Genomic DNA, 19,234 nt, shown 5'->3' on the forward strand with positions numbered 1-19,234 from the left:
CACGCCTCGCTGCCCTGCCGCCCGCCGCTCCCATCAATATTTCAGGAGCGGCAGGCGGTGACCTGGAACAGCAGTGGCCCCCCCTCCCCGCAGCAGCCAGGCCCCGCTCTCCCAAAATAAGACCATTTTTAATAAATAATTTCCCACCTTTTGGTTCCTGTTGGGGGTTTTTCCCGCTCAGGACGGGGGGGGACCCCCTTCTGTATCCTGCGGCCCCCACCCGCACCGGCTGCCCCCCACAGTTCTCGAGGCCTCCCCTGGGGAGAAGGGAGGCACAGGCGCCCTGAGGAGCTGGGACCCCCTGGGGCGCCAAGGGGGGCTCAGAGTCGGGGCAGGAGCAGAGCCAGGAGGGGCAGGAGGACGGGGGGCTGGTGGGAAGCGGCTGCGGCCATGGGGGCACAGGGGTCATGGGGGCAGCTGGCGTCCTCGGGGGGGCCGCGGGAGTCACGGGACGGGGGGGGCGGCCGGGGCTGGGGTCCCCGCAGGTCGTGGGGGGGCAGCCCGTCACGGTAGAAGGCGGAGGGCGGCGCGGCCGGGAGGGTGCCGGGGCGGCCCAGCGCCCGCCCGGGGGTGCCCATCACCGCCACCCCATTGGCGCCACCGTTGCCGCCTTCCTCCTCTTCCTCCTCCTCCTCCTCGTCGTCGTCGGGGCAGGCGTCGAAGTCGTGTGGGCGCAGGTGGCGCAGGTCGGTGCCGCGGCGCTGCGGGGGGCTGGCGCAGGGCACGGCGGAGCTGGAGACGCGCGTGCGGCGGAACCAGGCCCAGAGCGGGCGCGCGCGGCAGTCGCAGGCCCAGGGGTTGGCGTTGAGGCGCAGGAACTGGAGCGCGGGCAGGGCGGCCAGCGGGTCCCCCGGCAGGGCCACCAGGCTGTTGTTGAACAGGTAGAGGATGGTGAGGCGCGCCAGCCCGCCGAAGGCGCGGCGGTGGATGGCTGCCAGCCGGTTGGCGTGCAGCAGCAGGCGGTCCAGGCTCTGCAGCCCCCGGAAGACGCCCTCCGACAGCGCCCGCAGCCGGTTCCCGTGCAGGAAGAGGTGGCTCAGGTTGGCCAGGTCGGCAAAGAGGTCGTCCTGCGGGGAGTGGGAGAGGGGTGGGTGTGGGGTGGGGGTTTACGGTGCTGTTCCCTGGCCTTGCCTGGTGGACATCACCTGGAGACCCACCCTGCCCTGTGTCCCTGCTCCACGGGCATCATTTAACACCTTGCTCCACATTCCTGCTCCGTGGGTGTTACCCATCACCCTGCCCCATGAACATCTCCTGTCACCCTGTCCTGTGTCCCTGCTCCACAGGCACCATCCGAGACCTTGTCCCATGTCCCTGCCCTGCCGGTGTCACCCGTGGTCCTGCCCCACAGCCATCACCCTGCTGCATGTCCCTGCTCCCTCAGCATCCCCTGTCACCGCCCCACGTTCTGGCTCCGTCAGCATCACCCAGTCCCACATCCTGGCTCCGTGGGCACCACCCACAGAGTGGGCACCGGTCCCACCACCCAGCTTCACCCACCTCCCGTACCCCAGGCCCCCGCGCCCCCGGGCAGTGCGGACCTGGAGGTAGAGCAGCCCGTTCTCCTGCAGGTAGAGGTACTGGAGGCTGCGGAGGCCGCGGAAGATGCCGCTGGGCAGGCTGGCCAGCCGGCACCGGTACAGGTGCAGGGCCTGGAGGCGGTGGAGGCCGTGGAAGGTGTCGGGGGCCAGGACGCGGAGGTGGGGGTTGTCACCCAGGTCGAGCTCCTCCAGGGCGGGCAGGTGGCGGAAGGTGCCCGGCTGGATGGAGGAGATGTTGTTGGAGTAGAGCCAGAGGGTGACGGTGCTGGGCCCGAAGGTGCCCGCCCGCAGCGCCCCGATGACGTTGTTCTGCAGGAAGAGGCGGCGGGCACCGGGCGGGAGCCCCGCGGGCACCGAGGAGAAGTTGTTGGCCTGGCAGCTGACGGTGGGCGGCGAGACGTAGCAGGTGCAGAGCGCGGGGCAGGCGGGAGCCCCGCCGGGCACCCACACCAGCGCCGCCAGCAGCAGCAGGGCCGCCGGGCGCCCGCCTGAGGGCACAGCGGGGCGTCAGCGCGGGGCACCGCGCCACCCCGACCCCCACGCCGCCGCCCCCCGGCCGCCGCCGCCCGCAGAGCCCCCCAGGGCTGTGCCCACCCCGTTAGGCCGTGGTTCCCTGGGAGAGTCCCAAGGCCCTCACCGTTCCGTGGGGTTGGACACCCCTAGGAATCCCCCTAGGAATGGTGTACACCCCATAGGGCCATGGTTCCCTAGGGGAACCCCAAGGTCATGACCACCCCATAGGGCTGGGCACCCCTAGAGCCCCTCCCAAGGCCATGCTCATCCCATAGGGCCACGGTTCCCTAGGAGAACCCCAAGGTCATGACCACCCCAAAGGGTGGGACACCCCTAGGAGCCCCCCAGGGCTGTGCCCACCCGTAGGGCTATGGCCCCCAGGAGATCTGCAGGGGTCATGCCTCTCCAGGAACCCCTCAATGGCCACGGTCCCCTGGGAGGCTCCTAGGATCGTGGTCCCCTAGGAGAACCCCAAGGTCATAACCACCTGCTAGGGCTGAGCACCTCTTGCAGCCCCCCAGACCCACCTCAGCCCCACAGGGCTGTGCTTCCCAAACACCCACCCGGGGCCAAGCCGCCTTATAGCTCCAAGCCCACCCCTCAGGGCTGGGCACCCCAAAAAATGACTGTGTCCCCCTGGGACCCCCTGGGGCTGTGCCTGCCACTGGGGCCATGCTCCCCAGGGACCCCCAGAACTCCCTGACCCCCCTGCCCTGGCCACATTTCCATGGGACCATGCTCGCCCCAGGGTACACCAGAACCCCCCACAGGGTCATGTACCCCTGGGACCCCCCTCGCCCCAGTCTGGGGGGGGGGGGCTGTGCCCCCTCCCCAAACGGGGCGGTGCCACGTGCGCGCGTGCCGCGGCCACGTGTGGGGCGGGGCACGCGTGGGCGCGGGCTGACGACACGCGCCGCCGCTCCGGGTGTTCAGCATCCCCCCTTCCCCCCCACCCGTGTCCATCCCCCCCCCTTGGGCTGCAACCCGAGAGCTTCATCCATAATTCAGCCCGGCGGCCTGGATCCACGCCCGGGGATGCGTGGATGCGCCCAGTCGCCGCTACCGGGGGAGGGGAGGGGAAGGGAGGGGAGGGAGGGGGGCGGTGAGACCCGCCGATGCACCTCCGGTGTGACCTCCGGTGCACCGGGGGGGTCCCGCCGCCCCCCTCCCTCCCCTCTCCCGGTGCTCCAGGAGTTGGGAGGGGGTGCCCACCCCCCCACCCACCCACGGAGGCGTCCGGCGCATCTGCTCAGCGCCGCCCCCCTCCCCCGGCGCCCCGTGCCGGCGTGCGCCCCCCACCCGCGTCCCATCTGTCACTCCCCCACGCCGCGGGCTGACTCAGTTGGGAGCTGAAGTCACCGGTTCTCAGCGTTTCCCCCCACCCTCGGTGCCAACCCCCCCATCCCGGTACTCGAGGGTACCCCACGGACCCCGCGGTACCCACCCGCGGGGTGACCCGGCCACCCTCGGCACTACAGCGGTGCCCACATTGTGAACCGCGGGGCGTCCCTAAGCCGGGCTGGGGGTCCTGGGGTGGCGCCGGGTCTCCTGTGGGTCGTGGGGCACCCCCGTGCCGGGGTGTGCGCTGGGGGTCGTGGGGTACCCACACTCCGGGCTGGGGGTCCAGGGGTGGCGCCGGGTACTCCGCGGCTCGTGGGGCACCCAGAAGCCGGGCTGTGCATCCCGGTGTTGCACAGGGCGTGCCGGGGATTGTGGGGACCGCCGCGCTGGGCGGGGGTCCCGCGGTGGCAGCGGGTACCTCATGTGTCATGGGGCACCCCCACGCCGGGCTGGGGGTCCCGGGGTGGCATCGAGTACCCGGTGGGTCATGAGACACCCGTACTTCGGGCCGGGCTGGCAGCGGGCACCTCGCGGGGCGTGGGGCACCCCCACTCCAGGCAGCCCGGGGGTCGCGGGGAGCGCACCCTGGGGTGCCCCGGGGCTGCGCTCCCACGCCGGGCTGTGCGTTCCGGGGCGGCCCCGGGCTCCCCGCGCATCCCGGGGCTCCCCACGCACCCCGGGGCACCCGCACCCCAAGCGCCCCCGGGCACCCCGAGCCGGGAGCGGGGTCTGCAGGGCGGCACCCCGGGGGTTCACCCCACACCCGTGGGACCCCGCCCGACCCCGCGCCTACCTGGGGGCAGGTCCCGAGCCGTGGGGGGCCGCATGGCGGGGCGGCCGCTCAGGCGCTGCCCACCCGCGGGGTCATGGCCGGTGCCGGGGGGGCTGCTCGCCCCCTTCGCCCCCGCCGCGCCGCCGGGAGCAGCAGCCGCCGCCGCCCCGGGGCATGGCACGGGTGGGCTCGGGCTCGGGCACGGGTGGGCTCGGCGCGGCGCTGCCCGCGGCTCCGTGGGGCTGAGCCCTCCCCGCGCCGCGCCTTATCCCGGGGCGGCCGCTCCGCCCCCCGCGCCGGCCCCTCCGCTTAACCCTTCCCGGGCCGACCCGCCCCACACGGGACGGGGTGGGCGTGGGGACCCCCCGCAGCTCGGCGGGGAGGGGGGGGGGCGCGGGTGCCAACGCGGGACGCGCGCTGCGGGACCCACGCGGGGGACCCCCGTGGGGACGCGGGGGGGTCAGTGATGGCGCCCCCACGGGGGGACGCGGGGCTCTCGTGGGGGGCTGTGACCTCGGGACTCGGCGGGTGGTCTCCCACCGTCCCTCCCTCCTTCCCTCTCTCCCTCCCTCCCTCCCATGACCTCGGGACTCGCGCCGGGCTGCGGTGCCCCCGATGGACCGCGGGACCCCGCCCGCGGGGGCTGCCCAAGGGCGGGTGTCGCGGGGCCGGGAGCCCGGGGCCCAGCGGGCCGCCGGGAGGGCGCGGGGGGCGGCGGTCCCCACGCCCACGCGGGACCGCGGCGCTGTCCGCGGTGCCGACCCGGCGCTGTCCGTGGTGCCGCCTCGGCGCTCCCGCACCGGCCCCGGGGCAGAGCGGGCGCCCCCCGCGCGGGGCCGCGGTGCGGGGTGCACCGGCCCCGTGCACCGGCCCCGTGTACCGGCCCCGTGTACCGGCCCCGCGCCGGTGCCGCGCGGGGGGCGGGGGGGACGCGTGGCCGCGCGGGCTGCGGCGGCACCGGCACCGGCTGGCACCGGCGCGTGTTTGCGGCGCCGTCTCCGGCGAGCGAAATGCCACAAGCTGGTGCGGCGGCACCCGTGGGAGGGGGCGTGGGCGGCGCGGGACTGACTCAGGGGCCGCCATCCGCTCCCCCCGCCCGTGCCCCCCGCCCGTGCCTCGCTCGGGCCCGCGGCACCCCGGCCGGGCACCCCCGGGCTGGCCAAGGGGGAGGTTGCCCACCCTGCGGGGGCTGCGGGTGCTGGTGCCCAACTGCCTGGGGGAGCTGGGGACGGGGTGGGTGGGGGTCCGGGAAGGGATGGGTGGTGGAGGATGGAAGGAGGGACAGACGGATGGACGGACAGGTGTAGGGAAGGAAAGGACAGAGGGACCGACACATGTGCGGAGAACATCTGGAGACAGACGGACGGATGGATGGGTGGCGGATGGATGGAGAGGACAGGCAGACAGACGGACAGATGGAGGCAACGGCAGGTGATGGGCAGCTGGATGGTGGTGGGACGGGATGGACAGAGTTGTGGTTGGAGGGGGACAGATGGACAGGTGACAGACAGACAGGCAGATGATGGACAGATGGACGGGTGACGGACAGATGGACGGGTGATGGACAGATGGACGGGTTATGAACTGACAGAAGGGGAGCTGGAGGAGCAGATGAACGACTGGAGGGGTGGGGACGGGCCAGGTGGCTGCGAGCACCGATGGAGGGACAGAGGGAGAGAGGAAAGGACGTGGTGTGAGCAGCCAGGGGGAGGGTGACAGGAGGGACAGGGCTGTCCTGGGTGGGGTGAAGGCCGGGGAGGGGCAGGGACAGGCAGGGGATACAGCAAAGCACGGTGGGGTGGCACAGAGATGGCTCCGGTATGGCACAGCTGGAGTGGCCCAGGGGTAGCCCAATGGTATCCAAGGGTGGTCTTGGCGTGTCCAGGCGTGGCCTAGGGGTGGCCCAAGCATGACCCAACGTTGGGTGACCAAAACGTTGCCCCAGCGGGAGCACACCTTGGGGACACCAGGTGAGGAGGTGTCACACCTGGAGATGGCGGGGGGGGCACCCGCGGGGGGCGTAGGGGCGGCACCGGGGGAGGGCTCCGTGCCGGGACAGCCCCTCCGGGGCGGACCCGCGGATGACCGGGGCCGCTCCACCGGAGCCGCCTCCCGCGCCCCCCCAACGCCGCGCCAGGGGCGGGGCCGGGCCGGGCCGCTCCGCCCGCCGGGGGTGGCCGCGGCATCGGGGGGCCCCGGGAACACGGGGAGCACCGGCGGCACCGGGGCGGGGAGAGCCCGGTCCCTCCCCACCGGGCCGAGCGGGAGGCGGGTGAGCGGCGCGGGGATGCGGCGGGAGGAGCCGGGGGGGTGCGGAGGGGCCCGGATGGACCCGGATCGGCGGCGGGGATGGCGGGATCCGGAAGACGGGGGACGGAGGATCGGGGGGGCCGTGGGGCTGTAGGGCCTCCGGGGGCTGTGGGGCCCCGGGCTGGGGTCCGCACGGAGGCGGTGCGGGTGTCCCGGGCGGCGCGGGGGAGCCGCGGCGCTGTGTCGGCCCCGGGGCCGTGGGGCCGGCTCGGGGCGTGGGCGCGGCCGTGCCCCGCGGCTGCTCATCCCCGGGACCACGTGCGTGTTCCCCCGAACACGTGCGCGGGCAAAGTTACCGCGGCCGGGGCTGCCCCTGCTCCGTGGGGCTCGGGCAATGCCCACCCTGCGGCACCCACCCCCACGGAGGGCAGCGGGGTGGGGAGGGGGAGCCCAGACCCATGGCAGCCCTGAGACCCCCCCGCCTGCCCCCCGTCACGGCTCGGGGTGAGCTGGGGGGACACAGCAGAGACGGAGAGGAATAAGGGGACAGAGTCACCAGAGCCAGGCACCCCCGCCCCGCCCTGGACCCTCCTGCTGCCCCCGCGGGGGGGTCACCGCTGCGGGGACCTTGCCAGTATGGGGGGGTCACTGGTGTGAGGGGATGACCAGCCTGGCTGGGCTAGAACAGTGTGGCCAGGACACGCCAGTCTTGGCTTGGTGGCAGACGTCACCCAAATGCCTCGGGGTGTCCCAGGCAGAGACACTCATATCTTGGGGTGCCCCGATGCCCCCCGAGTGGGCGCCGCTGCCGCAGCTCCCAGTCTAGGTGGCTAAAAATAACGCGGTCCCCCCGGGCCGGCCCCCCCGATCTCGGCCAGGTTAATCTTTAGCCGCTGGACGCCGGTAATGAGGGCTCATTATCCGACATTACCGCCGGCAGGGGACCGGGGCAGGGACAGGGACAAGCCCCGGACGCTGACACGGTGACACGGTGACGGGGGCCCGCCCCGGTGTGGTGGAGCCAGGCTGGGTGCGGGTGAGCAGGGCGGGGGGACACGAAGGACAGCGGCGGGACGGGAGTGATGTGGCCTTGGTGCCCGTGGCACCTGGCTGTGGGTCACAGTGGTGACGCAGGGAGTCCCAGCTGCCCGTGTGGGGTGACTCGGTGTCACCCCCGGCAGGGTGACAATCCCCAGTGCAGCGCAGTGGTTGGGGTGGCAGCGTCCCCAGGAGACACGTCATGGTCCCCAGCAGTGTGAGGGGATCCCAGGAGGCACGACAGGGTCCCCCTGGGGTGGCAGAGCCCCAGAGGTGTGACAGTGTCCCTGAGAGCCATGACAGGGTCTCCAAGGGAGGATCCCAGGGGCTGTGCTGGGGCACCAGGGGGTGTGTCACCATCAAGGGGGGTGTGCCACCATCCCCGTCAGCGTGCCTGCCTCCCCAGGGGCTGTGCCAGCGTCCCCAGTAGCTGTGCCAGGTTCTCAAGGGCTGTGCCAGGTCCCTGGGGGGGTGTGTTGGTGTCCCCGGGGGGTGCCAGTATCCCCGGGGACTGTGCCAGTGTCGCCAGGGAGTGTGCCAGGTTCCCAAGGGCTGTGCCAGGTTCCCAGCAGGGTGGCAGTGTCCCCGGGGGGGTGTGTGCTGTTGTGTTGTCCCCAGTGCACACACCAGGGTGCTCGGCAGCGTGCCAGTGTCCCTGCAGCTGTGCCAGGTCCCCGTGGGGTGCTGGTGTCCTCGGGGGGGGGGTGTTGGCATTCCCAGGGGTGTGTTATTGTCCCCACAGCACGTACCAGGGTGCCCGGCAATGTGCCAGTGTCCCCAGGGCCGTGCCAGGTCCTGGGACTGGCCGGCACGGGGTGATAGGGACAGCACGGGGGGGTCCCAGTGTGGCGGGGGGACCGAGCCACTATCGGGGGGACCGAGGAGCTGTCAGGGGGACTGAGGTGCTATCGGGTGCTGGCAGCCCCGGGCATCCACGGGTGCTCCCGGGAGATTAGCAGGGGGGGTGTGTGGGGCTGTGGGGGTGCGCCCAGGCCACCCTGCCGGGGTTCAAACGCTGTGGCGGCGGTGACAGTGACAACGGGGGGCCCTGGCCTCGTGCAGGTGAGGGGGCCAGCGGGCACGGTTGTGTGTGCGTGCCTGTGAACATGTGTGTGTGCACGTGAACATGTGCGTGAGCATGTGAACATGTGTGTGTGCATGTGAACGTGTGTGTGTGCACGTGAACAAGTGTGTGAGCCTGTGAACGTGTGTGTCATGTGAACATGTGTGTGTGCACATGTAAACGTGTGTGTGCATGTAAACGCATGTGTGCCTGTGAACACGCGTGCATGCCTGTGAACATGTGTGTGTGCACGTGAACATGTGTGTGTGCGCACGTGAACATGTGTGTGAGCATGTGAACGCGCGTGTCATGTGAACATGTGTGCCATGTGAACATGTGTGTGCACATGTAAACGCGTGTGTACCTGTGAACACATGTGCATGCCTGTGAACATGTGTATGCGCATGTGAACATGTGTGTGAGCATGTGAACGCATGTGTCATGTGAACACGTGTGTCATGTGAACATGTGTGTGCACATGTAGACGCGTGTGTGCCTGTGAACACGTGTGTCATGCGAACATGCGTGTGCCTGTAAGCACGTGTGTGCCTGTAAACACGTGCGTGTCTATAGACAGGTGCGTGCATGCAAACACGTGTGAGCAGGTGTGTGTAAATGTGAACACATGTGCGTGCATGCAAACACGTTCGTGCGTATGAACAGGCGTCCACACACGTGAACATGTGTGTGTGCGCGTGCCTGTACACGGGTGTGCACACATGTAAACGTGTGTGCGTGCCTGTACACGGGTGTCACCCGCAGGCTCACGGAGACGCCCCAGGCCGGTGACAGCCCGTGCCGGTGGCTGCCCGGGCGGGTGCCATGGCGGGGGGCGCGGGGCTGGCCAAGCGCCTGGGCACCTTCGTGTCAGGGCTGCTGGAGTGCGGCGCCTTCTGCGGCATCATCTTCGGCTGGGCCTCCCTCGTCTTCGTCCTGAAGGAACGGGGCTACTTCCGGTGGCTGTGCCAGCCCTCCCCCGCCAACCGCACCGAGGGGCTCGGTACGGAACCCTGCCTGCCCCTGTCCTCGTGTCCCCACTGTCCCGGTGCCCTTATGTGCCCTGTGTGCCCGCTGTCCCTTTGCCTGAGTCTCTGCTGCCCCCATGCTCACGTCTTTGCTGTCCCTAATGTCCTGATGCCCTGCAGCATCCTGTGTCCCCACTGTCTCCATGCCCATGTCCCTACTAGACCCCAGCCATGTCCCCGGTGTCCCCACATCCCCAGTGTTTCCCTGGGTTCCTGCTCTCTGCTGTTCCTGTGCCCGTGGGTCCCTGCATCCCCTCAGCCCTGGTGCCCCCGGTGTCCCCACACCCATGTCCCTGTGTCCCCGTGTCCCCACGCCCCACTGACCGTCGTCCCCAGACTGCAGTGCGCAGGATGAGCAGTTCTCCCTGGTCTTCACCATCGGCTCCTTCATGAACAACTTCATGACCTTCCCCATGGGCGTTGTCTTCGACCGCTTCGGCACCCTGGCCGCTCGCCTCATCGCCATGTGAGCCCTGCGCCGGGGGTGACGGGGGGCTGGTGAGAGATGGGGGGTACCCGGGTATCCAGGTAGGATGGGGCAGGAAGGTCCTGATGGCACGAGGGGCACCCACGGGGCTGGGGTCACCTGTGTTCCCCAGGACCCCATCCCCATGTGTCACCGCTGTCCCCTCAGCTCCCTCTACGCCGGCGGGACCCTGCTCGTCGCCTTCTCCACTCCAGGTGAGACCCTGTGGGCAGGGGGACCCCAGCCCTGCGGGGGACCTGCTGGGGACCCCCACTGTCCCTGCTGACCCCTGTGTCCCCAGAGCTGGCGGTGCTGCTCTTCCCAGCCATGTCCATGCTGTCGGTGGGCGGCATCCTCCTCATCCTCACCAACATGCAGGTGGGTTCTCCCAGCACCCCGACTCCCACCCAGCAGCAGGGGCAATCTGCCTGGCATGGGGGGACCCTGATGGCATGGGGGGCTGTATCTCGGTGCCAGGTGGGCAACCTGTTTGGGAAGTACCGCTCCATCATCATCACCCTCTACAATGGGGCCTTCGACTCCTCCTCCGCCGTCTTCCTCATCGTCAAGGTGGGCACAGGGCGGGGGGATGTGGCGGTGGTGGGCGAGGGTGCAGGGTGCCCCCAGGGGAGGACAGAGCTGGGGACGATTGTGTGACATCTGGGGACACACTGGGGACACAGCTGGGGACACAGCCAGGGATGTACGGGGGACAGAGTTGGGTCACAGCTGTGGAAACACTGGGCACACAGTCTGGGACACAGCTGATCCACTGCTGGGGCCACATGTGGGGACAGACCCAGGGCCTGAGCAGGTGGCCACGGTGGCCAGTAGCAGCCTGTCCCTGTCCCTGACTCCATCTCTGTCCCTGTCCCCAGCTGCTGTACGCACAGGGGCTGTCCCTGCAAGCCATGTTCCTCTTCCTGGCAGCCTGCAGCGCCTGGCACCTGCTGCGCACCCTCTTCCTGATGCCACGCACCCGTGTCCCCTACCCGCTGCCCCCCGGCTACGACTACGGGTACGGGGGGGGCGGGGGGGCTGGGTGTGCCCTGCTGGGGGGTGGGTCCCACCCCGCGGGCAGCAGGTGACACAGGCACTGCCACAGGCTGCAATGCCCAGGGCGCTCCCGCTCCTACCGCACCTACGAGGAGAAGAGGCCCCCAGGGGAGGACGGCCCCGAGGAGACCCCCCTGGAGCCCCCCGTTCCTGTTCCTCGAGGTGCCGGCAGTGGGGATCTGGTCTTGAGGGGGTGGGGCTTGTTGGGGGGCGGGGCTTATCGCAGGGAGGGGTTTGGTCCAGTGGACGTGGCCCAGGGGTGGGTGGGGTCTGTTATGCAGATGAAGGGGTGTGGTCTGTGGTGGGCGTGGTTGGAGGATATATTGATAAGCAGGTGAAGGGGTGGAGCCTGGGCATGGGTGTGGTGGTCAGAGGGTGGGCGTGGCACTACAGGTGAAGGGGTGTGGTCATACAGGTGGATCGGGGGGAGGTCCCAGCGGGTTGGAGGGACAAGGTGCACCAGCAGGTGGGTGGGGCCGGGAGGGGCGTGTTCCTGCGTGCCCCGCCCTGATACCTGCGCAGGTGAAGCCCCCCCCGGGACGACGTTCCGGGCCTGCGCGTGCTCGTGGCTCTTCGCCTGGCACGTGGCCTGGCTCTCCGTCATGCAGCTGCGCCACTACCTGTTCATCGGCACCCTCAACCCGCTGCTCGAGCGCCTGTCGCACGGGGACTCCGACGCGGGTACGGCCCCGCGGGGCGCGGGGGGCACGGCGGGCACCCCCGGGGCCGGCCCCCGCTTGACGCTGTTCTCCCCCCTCAGTGAGCACCTACACCAACGCCTTCGCCTTCACCCAGCTCTGCGGGGTGCTCTGTGCCCCCTGGAACGGCCTCATCCTCGACTGGCACAAGCGGGGCAAGCGCCACCGCCCCGAGGGTAACTGTCCTCGCTGCCCTGCTCCCAGGGGAACCGAGCCCCCAGACCCCCCACCCCCAGTGTAACCACCCCTTCTGGCCCCCCACCCCGGGGGTAATCACCCCTCCAGCCCTGGGGGTGGTCTCTGTCCTCCCATCTGGGTGGGTGACCGTGTGCCACCACCGCCCTGCCCGAGCCCCACAGCACTCGGGGAGGGGGCCGTGTCCCCCTGGCCTGACCCCCGTGCCCGCAGGTGCCCGGGCCGCGCTGGCAGACCTGCGGGCCGCGGTGGTGTCCCTGGTGGTGACGGTGGTGCAGTGCCTGCTGTTCTCCGTGTGCGCCGCCGTGCCCGTCCTGCAGGTGCAGTTCGCCACCTTCGTGCTGCAGGTGATCAGCCGCTCCTTCCTGTACGGCGGCAACGCCGCCTTCCTGGCCATCGCGTGAGTGCCAGGGCGTGCCCACGGGGACGGGCTGGGGGTGGCACGGGATGGTGATGGGGCTTGGAGTGCCAGGGGACAGGACGGTGGTGGCAGGGGAGGGGGTGGCGGTGCCAGGGCGGGGGTGGCAGGGGAGGGTGTTGGGGCCGGAGGGTGGGGGGGGATGTGGTGGTGGTGACAGAGGGTGCAGGCAGTGGCAGGCGATGTGGTGGTGGTGGCAGAGGGTGCGGGCAGTGTCAGGGAGTGGCAGGGGACGTGGTGGTGGTGACAGGATGCTGGCGGTGTCAGGGAGTGGCAGGGGACGTGGTGGTGGTGACAGAGGGTGCAAGCAGTGGCAGGGAGTGGCAGGGGACATGGTGGTGGTGACAGAGGGTGCAAGCAGTGGCAGGGAGTGGCAGGGGATGTGGTGGTGGTGGCAGAGGGTGCGGGCAGTGGCAGGGAGTGGCAGGGGACGTGGTGGTGGTGGCAGGGGTGGTGGCACGGTTGGGGGTGTCAGAGGACGGGGTATGGCGGTGGCAGCGCCGAAGAACAGTGTGTCAGAGTGGGGCTGTCAGGGGTCAGGGTGTCAGGAGGGTGCTGGGAGGGGTGCCAAGGGCAGGGTGTCGGGGGGTGCCCGGCAGTGACGGGGGTGCCCGGCAGGTTCCCCCCACAGCACTTTGGGAAGCTGTACGGGCTGGCCATGGCACTGTCGGCGCTGGTGGCCCTCCTGCAGTACCCCTGTGTCGCCCTGGTGCAGGGGCCGCTCCAAGGGGACCCCTTCTATGTGAGTGCACCCTGAGGCCCCTCCCCGATGGGTGGGGGGGCTGCTCCATCGGGAATGGGGTGGCTGCTCCACGGGGGAATGGGGGTCCTGCTCTGGGGAGGGATGGGAGTCCTGATCCTGAGGGAATGGGGGTCCTGCCCAGAGAGGGATTGGGGTGCTGTCCCACGGTGAGGTGGGACTCCTGCCCCATGGGGAAATGGAGGTCCAGCCCTGGGAGGGATGGGGGTCCTGCCCCACACTAGGGTGGGGGTCATGCCCCAGGGAAATGGGGGTCCTGACCTAGCATAGGGGACTGGGGTGGCCATGGGGCTGGCCCAGGGGCTCCCCCTGGGTGGGATCAGCCCCTCATCCCCCTTCCCGGACACTCCCCCCTCCCCAGGTGAACGTGGGGCTCATCGCCGTGGTGCTGTTGGCCTTCGTCAGCCCCGTGGTGGTGGCCCGCGAGTGCCGGCGGCGAGCCAAGGAGCTGGAGGCAGCTGGCACGCCCCTGACAGCCCCCCCTGCCGCCGAGACCGCCGCCGAGATGCCTCACTGAGCCCCGCACCCGCCAGGAACCCGGCACCCAGCACCCCGTTTTTGTACTGGCCCGGGGGTGCTGTGCCGGTGGGATGGGGGGGTTTGGGGGGTAATAAACGTCGCTGCCCCCTCCACCCGCTGTGCTGCTCCCCCAGCCCCCTCCCCAGGCCCCCTGTGCACACAGACACGGCTCAGAGCTCCTCTGCTTTACTGGGAAGGGAGCTGGGGGGCCGTGGCAGCGCTGGGAGATCAGTACTGGCAGATGAAGGGGCGCGGCTGGAAGCAGGGGCGGCTGCGCCAGAGCCCGTCTGGGGACAGGGACAGCAGTCAGGGCCATGGGGTGGACCCCAGGGCCCCTCTATAACCCTCCCAGTGGCCCCCAGTGCCCTGTAACCCCTGCCAATGCCCCCTATGCCCCTCCAAGTGCCCTAGTACCCTGAAGCTCATTCCTAGTGCCCCCCCCAGTGCCCCAAGTAACCCCGAACCCCCTCCCATTGCTCCCAGTAGCCCTGTGCCCCCTCCCAGTGCTCCCCCAGTGCCCCAAGTAACCTCCAACCCCCTCCCATTGCTCCCAGTAGCTCTGTGTCCCCTCCCAGTGCCCCCCCAGTGCTCCAAGTAACCCCAAACCCCCTCCCATTGCTCCCAGTAGCCCTGTGCCCCCTCCCAGTGCCCCCCCAGTGCCCCAAGTAGCCCTGAACCCCCTCCCATTGCTCCCAATAGCCCTGTGCCTCCTCCCAGTGCCCTCCCCATTGCCTCCAGTGGCCCTGTGCCCCTTCCCAGTGGCTCCCCTGCTGTCCCCAGTAGCCCCGTGCCCCCTGAGCCCAGGTGCCCGGTGTGGTGGGTGGGGGGGTGTGGATGCCCTCACCTCGGGTGCTGAGGGTGGTGCAGGTGGTGACAATGTGGTGGGGATAGGTGGGTCCCCAGTTGGCGTAGTTCCAGGGGCTGGAGTCCTCCCAGTACGACGCCCACTTCCCTCCCTGCCACGGCGACATCTCAGCCCCCAGTGACAGCCCCCAGTGACAGCCCCCAGTGACAGCCCCCAGTGACAGCCCCCAGCATCCCACACCCAGCCCCTTGCCCCCGAAAACCAGCCCCAGCACCCCTACCCAGCTCCTCACCCCTCCAGACCCAGTCCCCATCCTGAGCATCCCATACCCCGGTTCATCTCCCAAAAACCAAGCCCAGCACCTGGTGCCTGGTACCCAGCACCCCCCAGCCGGCCCCAGCACCCCCACCTAGCCCCTCACCTCCAAAAAGCAGCCCCAGCACTCCACACCCAGCCCCTTGTCCCCCCAGACCGGTGCCAGCCCCCCCTGGCCAGCCCAGGCGCCCCCCCGGTGCCCCCTCACCTTGTAGCTGGTGACGGCCCCGATCCAGACGGAGATGCGGGTGTAGGTGCGGGCCAGTTTCTGCAGCTCCTGGTTGCGGGAGGCGCTGTGCACGGAGGCCAGCTGGCCCCGGTACACATCCCGGCAGTAACTCTGCGGGACGGGCACAGCCTGGCACCGGGCACCCGCCGGCACCCACCCGCACCTCAGCACCCCCGCACACACCTCCCACCGGCACCTCCCGGCAATGCCGCTGTGGGATGGCCGTGGCCTGGCACCCCGGGACCCCCCGCGACCCCCCGGGATCCCCCGGGACCCCCTGGCACCCAACCGTGCCCCACGTCCCCTCACCTGGGCACTCGAGTAGGTTCGCAGCCGGTTCACCACCGCGTAGCGGGGCTGCGAGATGGCCTCGGCCGCGGGCACACCCCGGGGCTGGCAGGGGGCTGGAGGACAGGGCTGTGAGGGCTGGCACCGGGGTCCCTCTGCCACCTGCTGCCAGCCCTGGGCACGCGGCACTGGCGAGGTGGGCATGGCAGGGAGGTGGCAGGGACTGAGGGTGTCCCCAGGATGTCCCCGCGAGCAGGCAGGGGCGTGGGGGGCACTCACAGGGGCAGGGGGACACTCACTGGAGTGACTGGTGGGCACAGTGCCCAGCAGGGCCAGGGCGAGCAGCAGGCAGGGCCACATGGTGGGGAGACACGCAGGGACACTGGGGACACCACCAGCACCCTCGGGAGATACCACAGCCCTGTCATCCTCCACCACCCTGGGGACACTCCCGTGGTCCAGAGCCCCTCTTTGTGCCCCTCTTGGTGACAACTCATCCTCCACACGTCTGCTCTGACACCGCCCATGTCCCCACCGAGCCTCTGCCACACCCGGTGCCAACCCGTGACCCTCACCCCATTCTGCCTCTCTGTGCCCCATGCCCCTCCGCCATCCCCTGTGCCACCCCCACCTCCCCCTGGCACCCCAGAGCCCCCCGTGCCAGCCTCAGGGACGTCCAGCCCTACCCCCAGCCCCAGCAGCCGTGGGCTGAGCCCTCCCCGTGCCCCTGTCCCCGCTCCTCACCTGGGGGCTGGGGGGACCTGCCCCCTGTCCCCTTTATAAGGGTGACAGGGCCATATGATCCCACCACAGCCTTGCGCCACCCCAGCCTGGACTTGGGGGCACCGGGGGGACACTGGGGGGCACTGGAGGGACACCAGGGGTGGGGGAAAGCGGGGTCTGGACCGCAGGGGTGGGGGCTGCTCGAGCCCGAGGGGTGGGGGTGGGTGTGTGGGGCACAGCATGTCCCGAGCCCGAGGGGTGGGGGTGGGTGTGTGGGGCACAGCATGTCCCGGGGGTGGGGTGCTGGGGGTGCAAAGGGGTGCTGAGGGGATGTTGGGGTGCTGATACCATCTCCCGCCAGCTGGGCTTGCCCAAGGGCCATTTCCTCCCCAACGGCCGTGGCCCCCCAAGTCCGGCCCGGCCGTTTGCCCACGGCCCCCCCCCGACTCCCCCAGGCCCCCCCTTCCCCCGACTGACCCCCCTGACCGGCAGCTCAGCACCCACAGCTCCCCCGGGGCTCTGCACCCCCTCCTCTGCACCCTAAATCCCCATCCTCACCCCCACGCTCTGGGCACCCCCTTCCCCAGCAGCCTCCTGTGCCCCTGCACCCCAAACTCCCTGAGATCTTGTACTGAGACCACGCACCCCAAACTCCCAGCACCCCCTCTCCAAGCCCCCTGCACCCCAAGCCCCCACAGTCCCCATCTCTGTGCCCCTGCACCCCAAACTCTCAGAGCCCCCTCCCCATGCCCCTGCACCCCAAACCCTAAAAGCCCCCTGTGCCCTTGCACCCCAAACCCCCACAGCCCCCTCCCCATGGCCCTGCACCCCAAATTCCCAGAGTCTCTATGCTGAGCCCCTGTGCTCCAAACTCCTTCAGTGCCCTCCCTGAGCCCCCTGCACCCCCCTTCCCTGGACCAAGCACACCCTGAGCACTGGCCGGGCGGGGTGTGGGCAGAACCCCCCCCGGGTGTCACCCCCATGTCCCTCCCAGCACGTCCCCAGCAGTTGGTGGTCAGGAGTGTCACAAGGCTGCGGCTGGGGACACGTGTCCCTGTCACCAATATAAGGGTGGCAGCGGGCAGAGCCCCCCAGGACTCAGGTGAGGGGATATTGGGTTGCACTCAGTCCCTGGCTGCCAGGGTTGGGGGTCCTGGAGGCTGGCACGGGGGTTTCTGGGGTGCCAGGGGACATGATGGGGGACTGAGTGGCACAGGGTGCCCAGGGGATGGGGCGACCATGGGGTTGGAAGTGAGGAACTGGTGACATGGTGGGCACGGGAGGGCTGGGATTGGTGGGGTGACACTAGGGGTGACAGAGGGGATGAGGCACGGGGTGGCCCTGGGGATGGTGGAGGGACGTGGGGATCTGGGAGGGTTTTAGAGGGGATAAGGGGAAGACCGAGTGACGCTGTGGGTGGCAAAGGAGTGCTGGGGATGGCACAGGAGACGTGGGGAGGATGGGATGACCGACGGGGGTGGCAGAAGGGCCACGGGGCTGTCCCCAGGGTGGCCGAGGGTGACAGGGCTGTGATATCTCCCGAGGGTGCTGGTGGTGTCCCCAGTGTCCCTGCGTGCCCCTTCACCATGTGGCCCTGCCTGCTGCTCGCCCTGGCCCTGCTGGGCACTGTCCCCCCCAGCTGCTCCGGTGAGTGGCCCCCACACCCCCACCTGCCCGTGGAGACATCCTGGGGACAAATCCGACCCCGGGATGACACTGCTGATGCCCCTAGGCCCTGTCAGCCCCATGGCAGAGGAGATGGAGGAGGCGATGGGGCTGGAGGTGCCTGAGGAGGCTGTTGGGGCCAGTGACACACAGACATTCAGCGTCCCCAGCGCGCCGGGCGCCAGCACCCGCACCTACGTCGTGGTGCCCAAGTGCCGGACCTTCCATCAAGCACAGGTGGGATGGGTGGGTTGGGTGGGGGGTCAGGGTGGGGGGCTCTGGTCCCCCGTGTGACAGCCACGTCCCTGCAGAGTTTCTGTGCCAGGAGATACCGTGGGAAATTGGCCTCGATCCACAGTGCCAGCACCAACGCCTTCCTGCTGCGCCTGGTGCACCGGCTCAGCAACGCAGGCCTGGTCTGGATCGGTGCCGTCAGCGACCCTGCCGTAAGGACCCCCGCCCACCACCCCAGCCTTGGGGCACCCTGCCCCATCCCAGTGTCCCCACTGCCCACCCTGGGTGTCCCAGCCCCATTATTCCCAGTGTCCTCCTCAGTGCCCACCATGAAAGCCCCAACCCCACCCCGGTGTCCCTGGTACCCACTCTGGATGCTCCAGCCCTCTCCCAGTATCCCTAGTGCTCACCTCGTATGTCCCATTCCCATTCCATTATCCCCAGTATCCCACTGCCAACCCTGAGAGTCCCATTCCCATCCTATTGTCCCCAGCACCCACCCCGGGTGCCCAGCCTGCCCTCCACTCCCCGGGCACCCCGTGCCCAGTGCCGGGGGTCCACATGCCCTTCTACCTGACAGATCCCGAGACCCCACTGCCACTGGACTGACCAGAGCCCCTGGGACTTCAGCCAGTGGCTGCCCGGGCACCCCCTGCCTGGCCACCACTTCTGCACCAGCCTCTGCACCAAAAGTCAGTGGGGGCTCCAGGGGGGCTTTGGGGGGCTGCAGGGGACCCCCTGCCCATGGTGGGGTTGGAGGGGAGGGTGCTGGGGCACCTCGGGCTGGGGAGTGACACCGGGGCGTTGGGGTCTAGTGTGGGGTGGCTGGAGGGTCTGTCACTGGGGGGGGCCGGCATTGAGGGGTCAGTGGGTGATCCCTGGGGCTGAGGGGGTCCCTGGGGGTGGGGGTGCTGGTGGGTGCCAGGCTGACCCCCCCTCTCTCCCCAGATGCACGCTGGAGGAGCGTGAAATGCAAGAGGCGGCTGCCCTTCATCTGTGAGATATGAGGGTCTCAGCCCCCCGGGCCCTCCCCAGCCCACCCTGCCGCCGACCCCCGCGCAGGGAACTGAACCCCCCCTCTCGGAGCTCAGTAAAGCCTTGGTGTCAGCACTCACCTGGTGTTTGGGGAGGGGTTTGGAGGGCTGGGGGCCTGGATGGGGGTTGAGAGCAGCCGGGGAGGTAAGAGGGGGTTTGGGGGTGTCCCGTGTTTCCTGGGTGGGCAATGGGGGGGACAGGGTCCCCTGCCCAGGGGCAGCACTCTGACCTCCCCTCCCTCTGCTCCCACACCCCAACCCTGCCTGCCAGAGCCCCCCCATAACC

The 19,234-nt window shown here is 69.9% G+C and overlaps 4 protein-coding genes across 4 annotated transcripts; 2 read left to right on the forward strand and 2 right to left on the reverse strand.

The window, feature by feature from the left end:
• Window positions 1-109: 109 nt before the first annotated feature.
• RTN4RL2 (reticulon 4 receptor like 2) lies at window positions 110-4,426 on the reverse strand. The gene is made up of 3 exons (XM_064659880.1): window positions 4,189-4,426; window positions 1,542-2,029; window positions 110-1,067 (listed from the first exon to the last, which is right to left on the reverse strand). Exons 1-3 carry the CDS (start codon window positions 4,220-4,222, stop codon window positions 321-323), a joined length of 1,269 nt encoding a protein of 422 aa, XP_064515950.1. The 5' UTR covers window positions 4,223-4,426; the 3' UTR covers window positions 110-320.
• A 2,170-nt stretch (window positions 4,427-6,596) lies between these two features.
• Window positions 6,597-13,768, forward strand: SLC43A3 (solute carrier family 43 member 3). The gene is made up of 13 exons (XM_064659861.1): window positions 6,597-8,517; window positions 9,281-9,518; window positions 9,880-10,009; window positions 10,178-10,224; window positions 10,311-10,387; window positions 10,487-10,579; window positions 10,888-11,027; window positions 11,115-11,227; window positions 11,588-11,746; window positions 11,826-11,939; window positions 12,172-12,358; window positions 12,995-13,118; window positions 13,498-13,768. Exons 2-13 carry the CDS (start codon window positions 9,341-9,343, stop codon window positions 13,651-13,653), a joined length of 1,518 nt encoding a protein of 505 aa, XP_064515931.1. The 5' UTR covers window positions 6,597-8,517; window positions 9,281-9,340; the 3' UTR covers window positions 13,654-13,768.
• A 57-nt stretch (window positions 13,769-13,825) lies between these two features.
• On the reverse strand, window positions 13,826-16,262 carry LOC135416619 (uncharacterized). The gene is made up of 3 exons (XM_064659899.1): window positions 14,984-16,262; window positions 14,500-14,611; window positions 13,826-13,942 (listed from the first exon to the last, which is right to left on the reverse strand). The coding sequence occupies exons 1-3, from the start codon at window positions 15,890-15,892 to the stop codon at window positions 13,884-13,886; spliced, it is 1,080 nt and encodes a 359-aa protein (XP_064515969.1). The 5' UTR covers window positions 15,893-16,262; the 3' UTR covers window positions 13,826-13,883.
• Window positions 16,263-17,333: 1,071 nt separating this feature from the next.
• On the forward strand, window positions 17,334-19,028 carry LOC135416637 (proteoglycan 3-like). Its single transcript, XM_064659921.1, has 5 exons — window positions 17,334-17,662; window positions 17,748-17,917; window positions 17,992-18,126; window positions 18,495-18,606; window positions 18,863-19,028. The coding sequence occupies exons 1-5, from the start codon at window positions 17,452-17,454 to the stop codon at window positions 18,919-18,921; spliced, it is 687 nt and encodes a 228-aa protein (XP_064515991.1). The 5' UTR covers window positions 17,334-17,451; the 3' UTR covers window positions 18,922-19,028.
• Window positions 19,029-19,234: the final 206 nt, after the last annotated feature.

The sequence above is a fragment of the Pseudopipra pipra genome, chromosome 6 (assembly GCF_036250125.1).
Source record: "Pseudopipra pipra isolate bDixPip1 chromosome 6, bDixPip1.hap1, whole genome shotgun sequence".
NCBI lineage: Eukaryota > Metazoa > Chordata > Aves > Passeriformes > Pipridae > Pseudopipra > Pseudopipra pipra.

Excerpts from the sequence above, each read along its gene's own strand:
- RTN4RL2 (XM_064659880.1), bottom strand. The coding sequence starts at position 4,222 with ATGCGGCCCCCCACGGCTCGGGACCTGCCCCCAG. Across the intron at positions 2,030-4,188 it reads GGCTCGGGACCTGCCCCCAG|GCGGGCGCCCGGCGGCCCTG; the intron begins GTAGGCGCGGGG and ends CTGTGCCCTCAG. Across the intron at positions 1,068-1,541 it reads ACGGGCTGCTCTACCTCCAG|GACGACCTCTTTGCCGACCT; the intron begins GTCCGCACTGCC and ends CACTCCCCGCAG.
- SLC43A3 (XM_064659861.1), top strand. The coding sequence starts at position 9,341 with ATGGCGGGGGGCGCGGGGCTGGCCAAGCGCCTGGGCACCTTCGTGTCA. Across the intron at positions 10,010-10,177 it reads GCCGCTCGCCTCATCGCCAT|CTCCCTCTACGCCGGCGGGA; the intron begins GTGAGCCCTGCG and ends CTGTCCCCTCAG. Across the intron at positions 13,119-13,497 it reads TCCAAGGGGACCCCTTCTAT|GTGAACGTGGGGCTCATCGC; the intron begins GTGAGTGCACCC and ends CCCCCTCCCCAG.
- LOC135416619 (XM_064659899.1), bottom strand. The coding sequence starts at position 15,892 with ATGGGGCACAGAGAGGCAGAATGGGGTGAGGGTCACGGGTTGGCACCG. Across the intron at positions 14,612-14,983 it reads GGGCCGTCACCAGCTACAAG|GGAGGGAAGTGGGCGTCGTA; the intron begins GTGAGGGGGCAC and ends TCGCCGTGGCAG. Across the intron at positions 13,943-14,499 it reads CACCACCCTCAGCACCCGAG|ACGGGCTCTGGCGCAGCCGC; the intron begins GTGAGGGCATCC and ends CCCTGTCCCCAG.
- LOC135416637 (XM_064659921.1), top strand. The coding sequence starts at position 17,452 with ATGGCACAGGAGACGTGGGGAGGATGGGATGACCGACGGGGGTGGCAG. Across the intron at positions 17,918-17,991 it reads GGACCTTCCATCAAGCACAG|AGTTTCTGTGCCAGGAGATA; the intron begins GTGGGATGGGTG and ends ACGTCCCTGCAG. Across the intron at positions 18,127-18,494 it reads GTGCCGTCAGCGACCCTGCC|ATCCCGAGACCCCACTGCCA; the intron begins GTAAGGACCCCC and ends TCTACCTGACAG.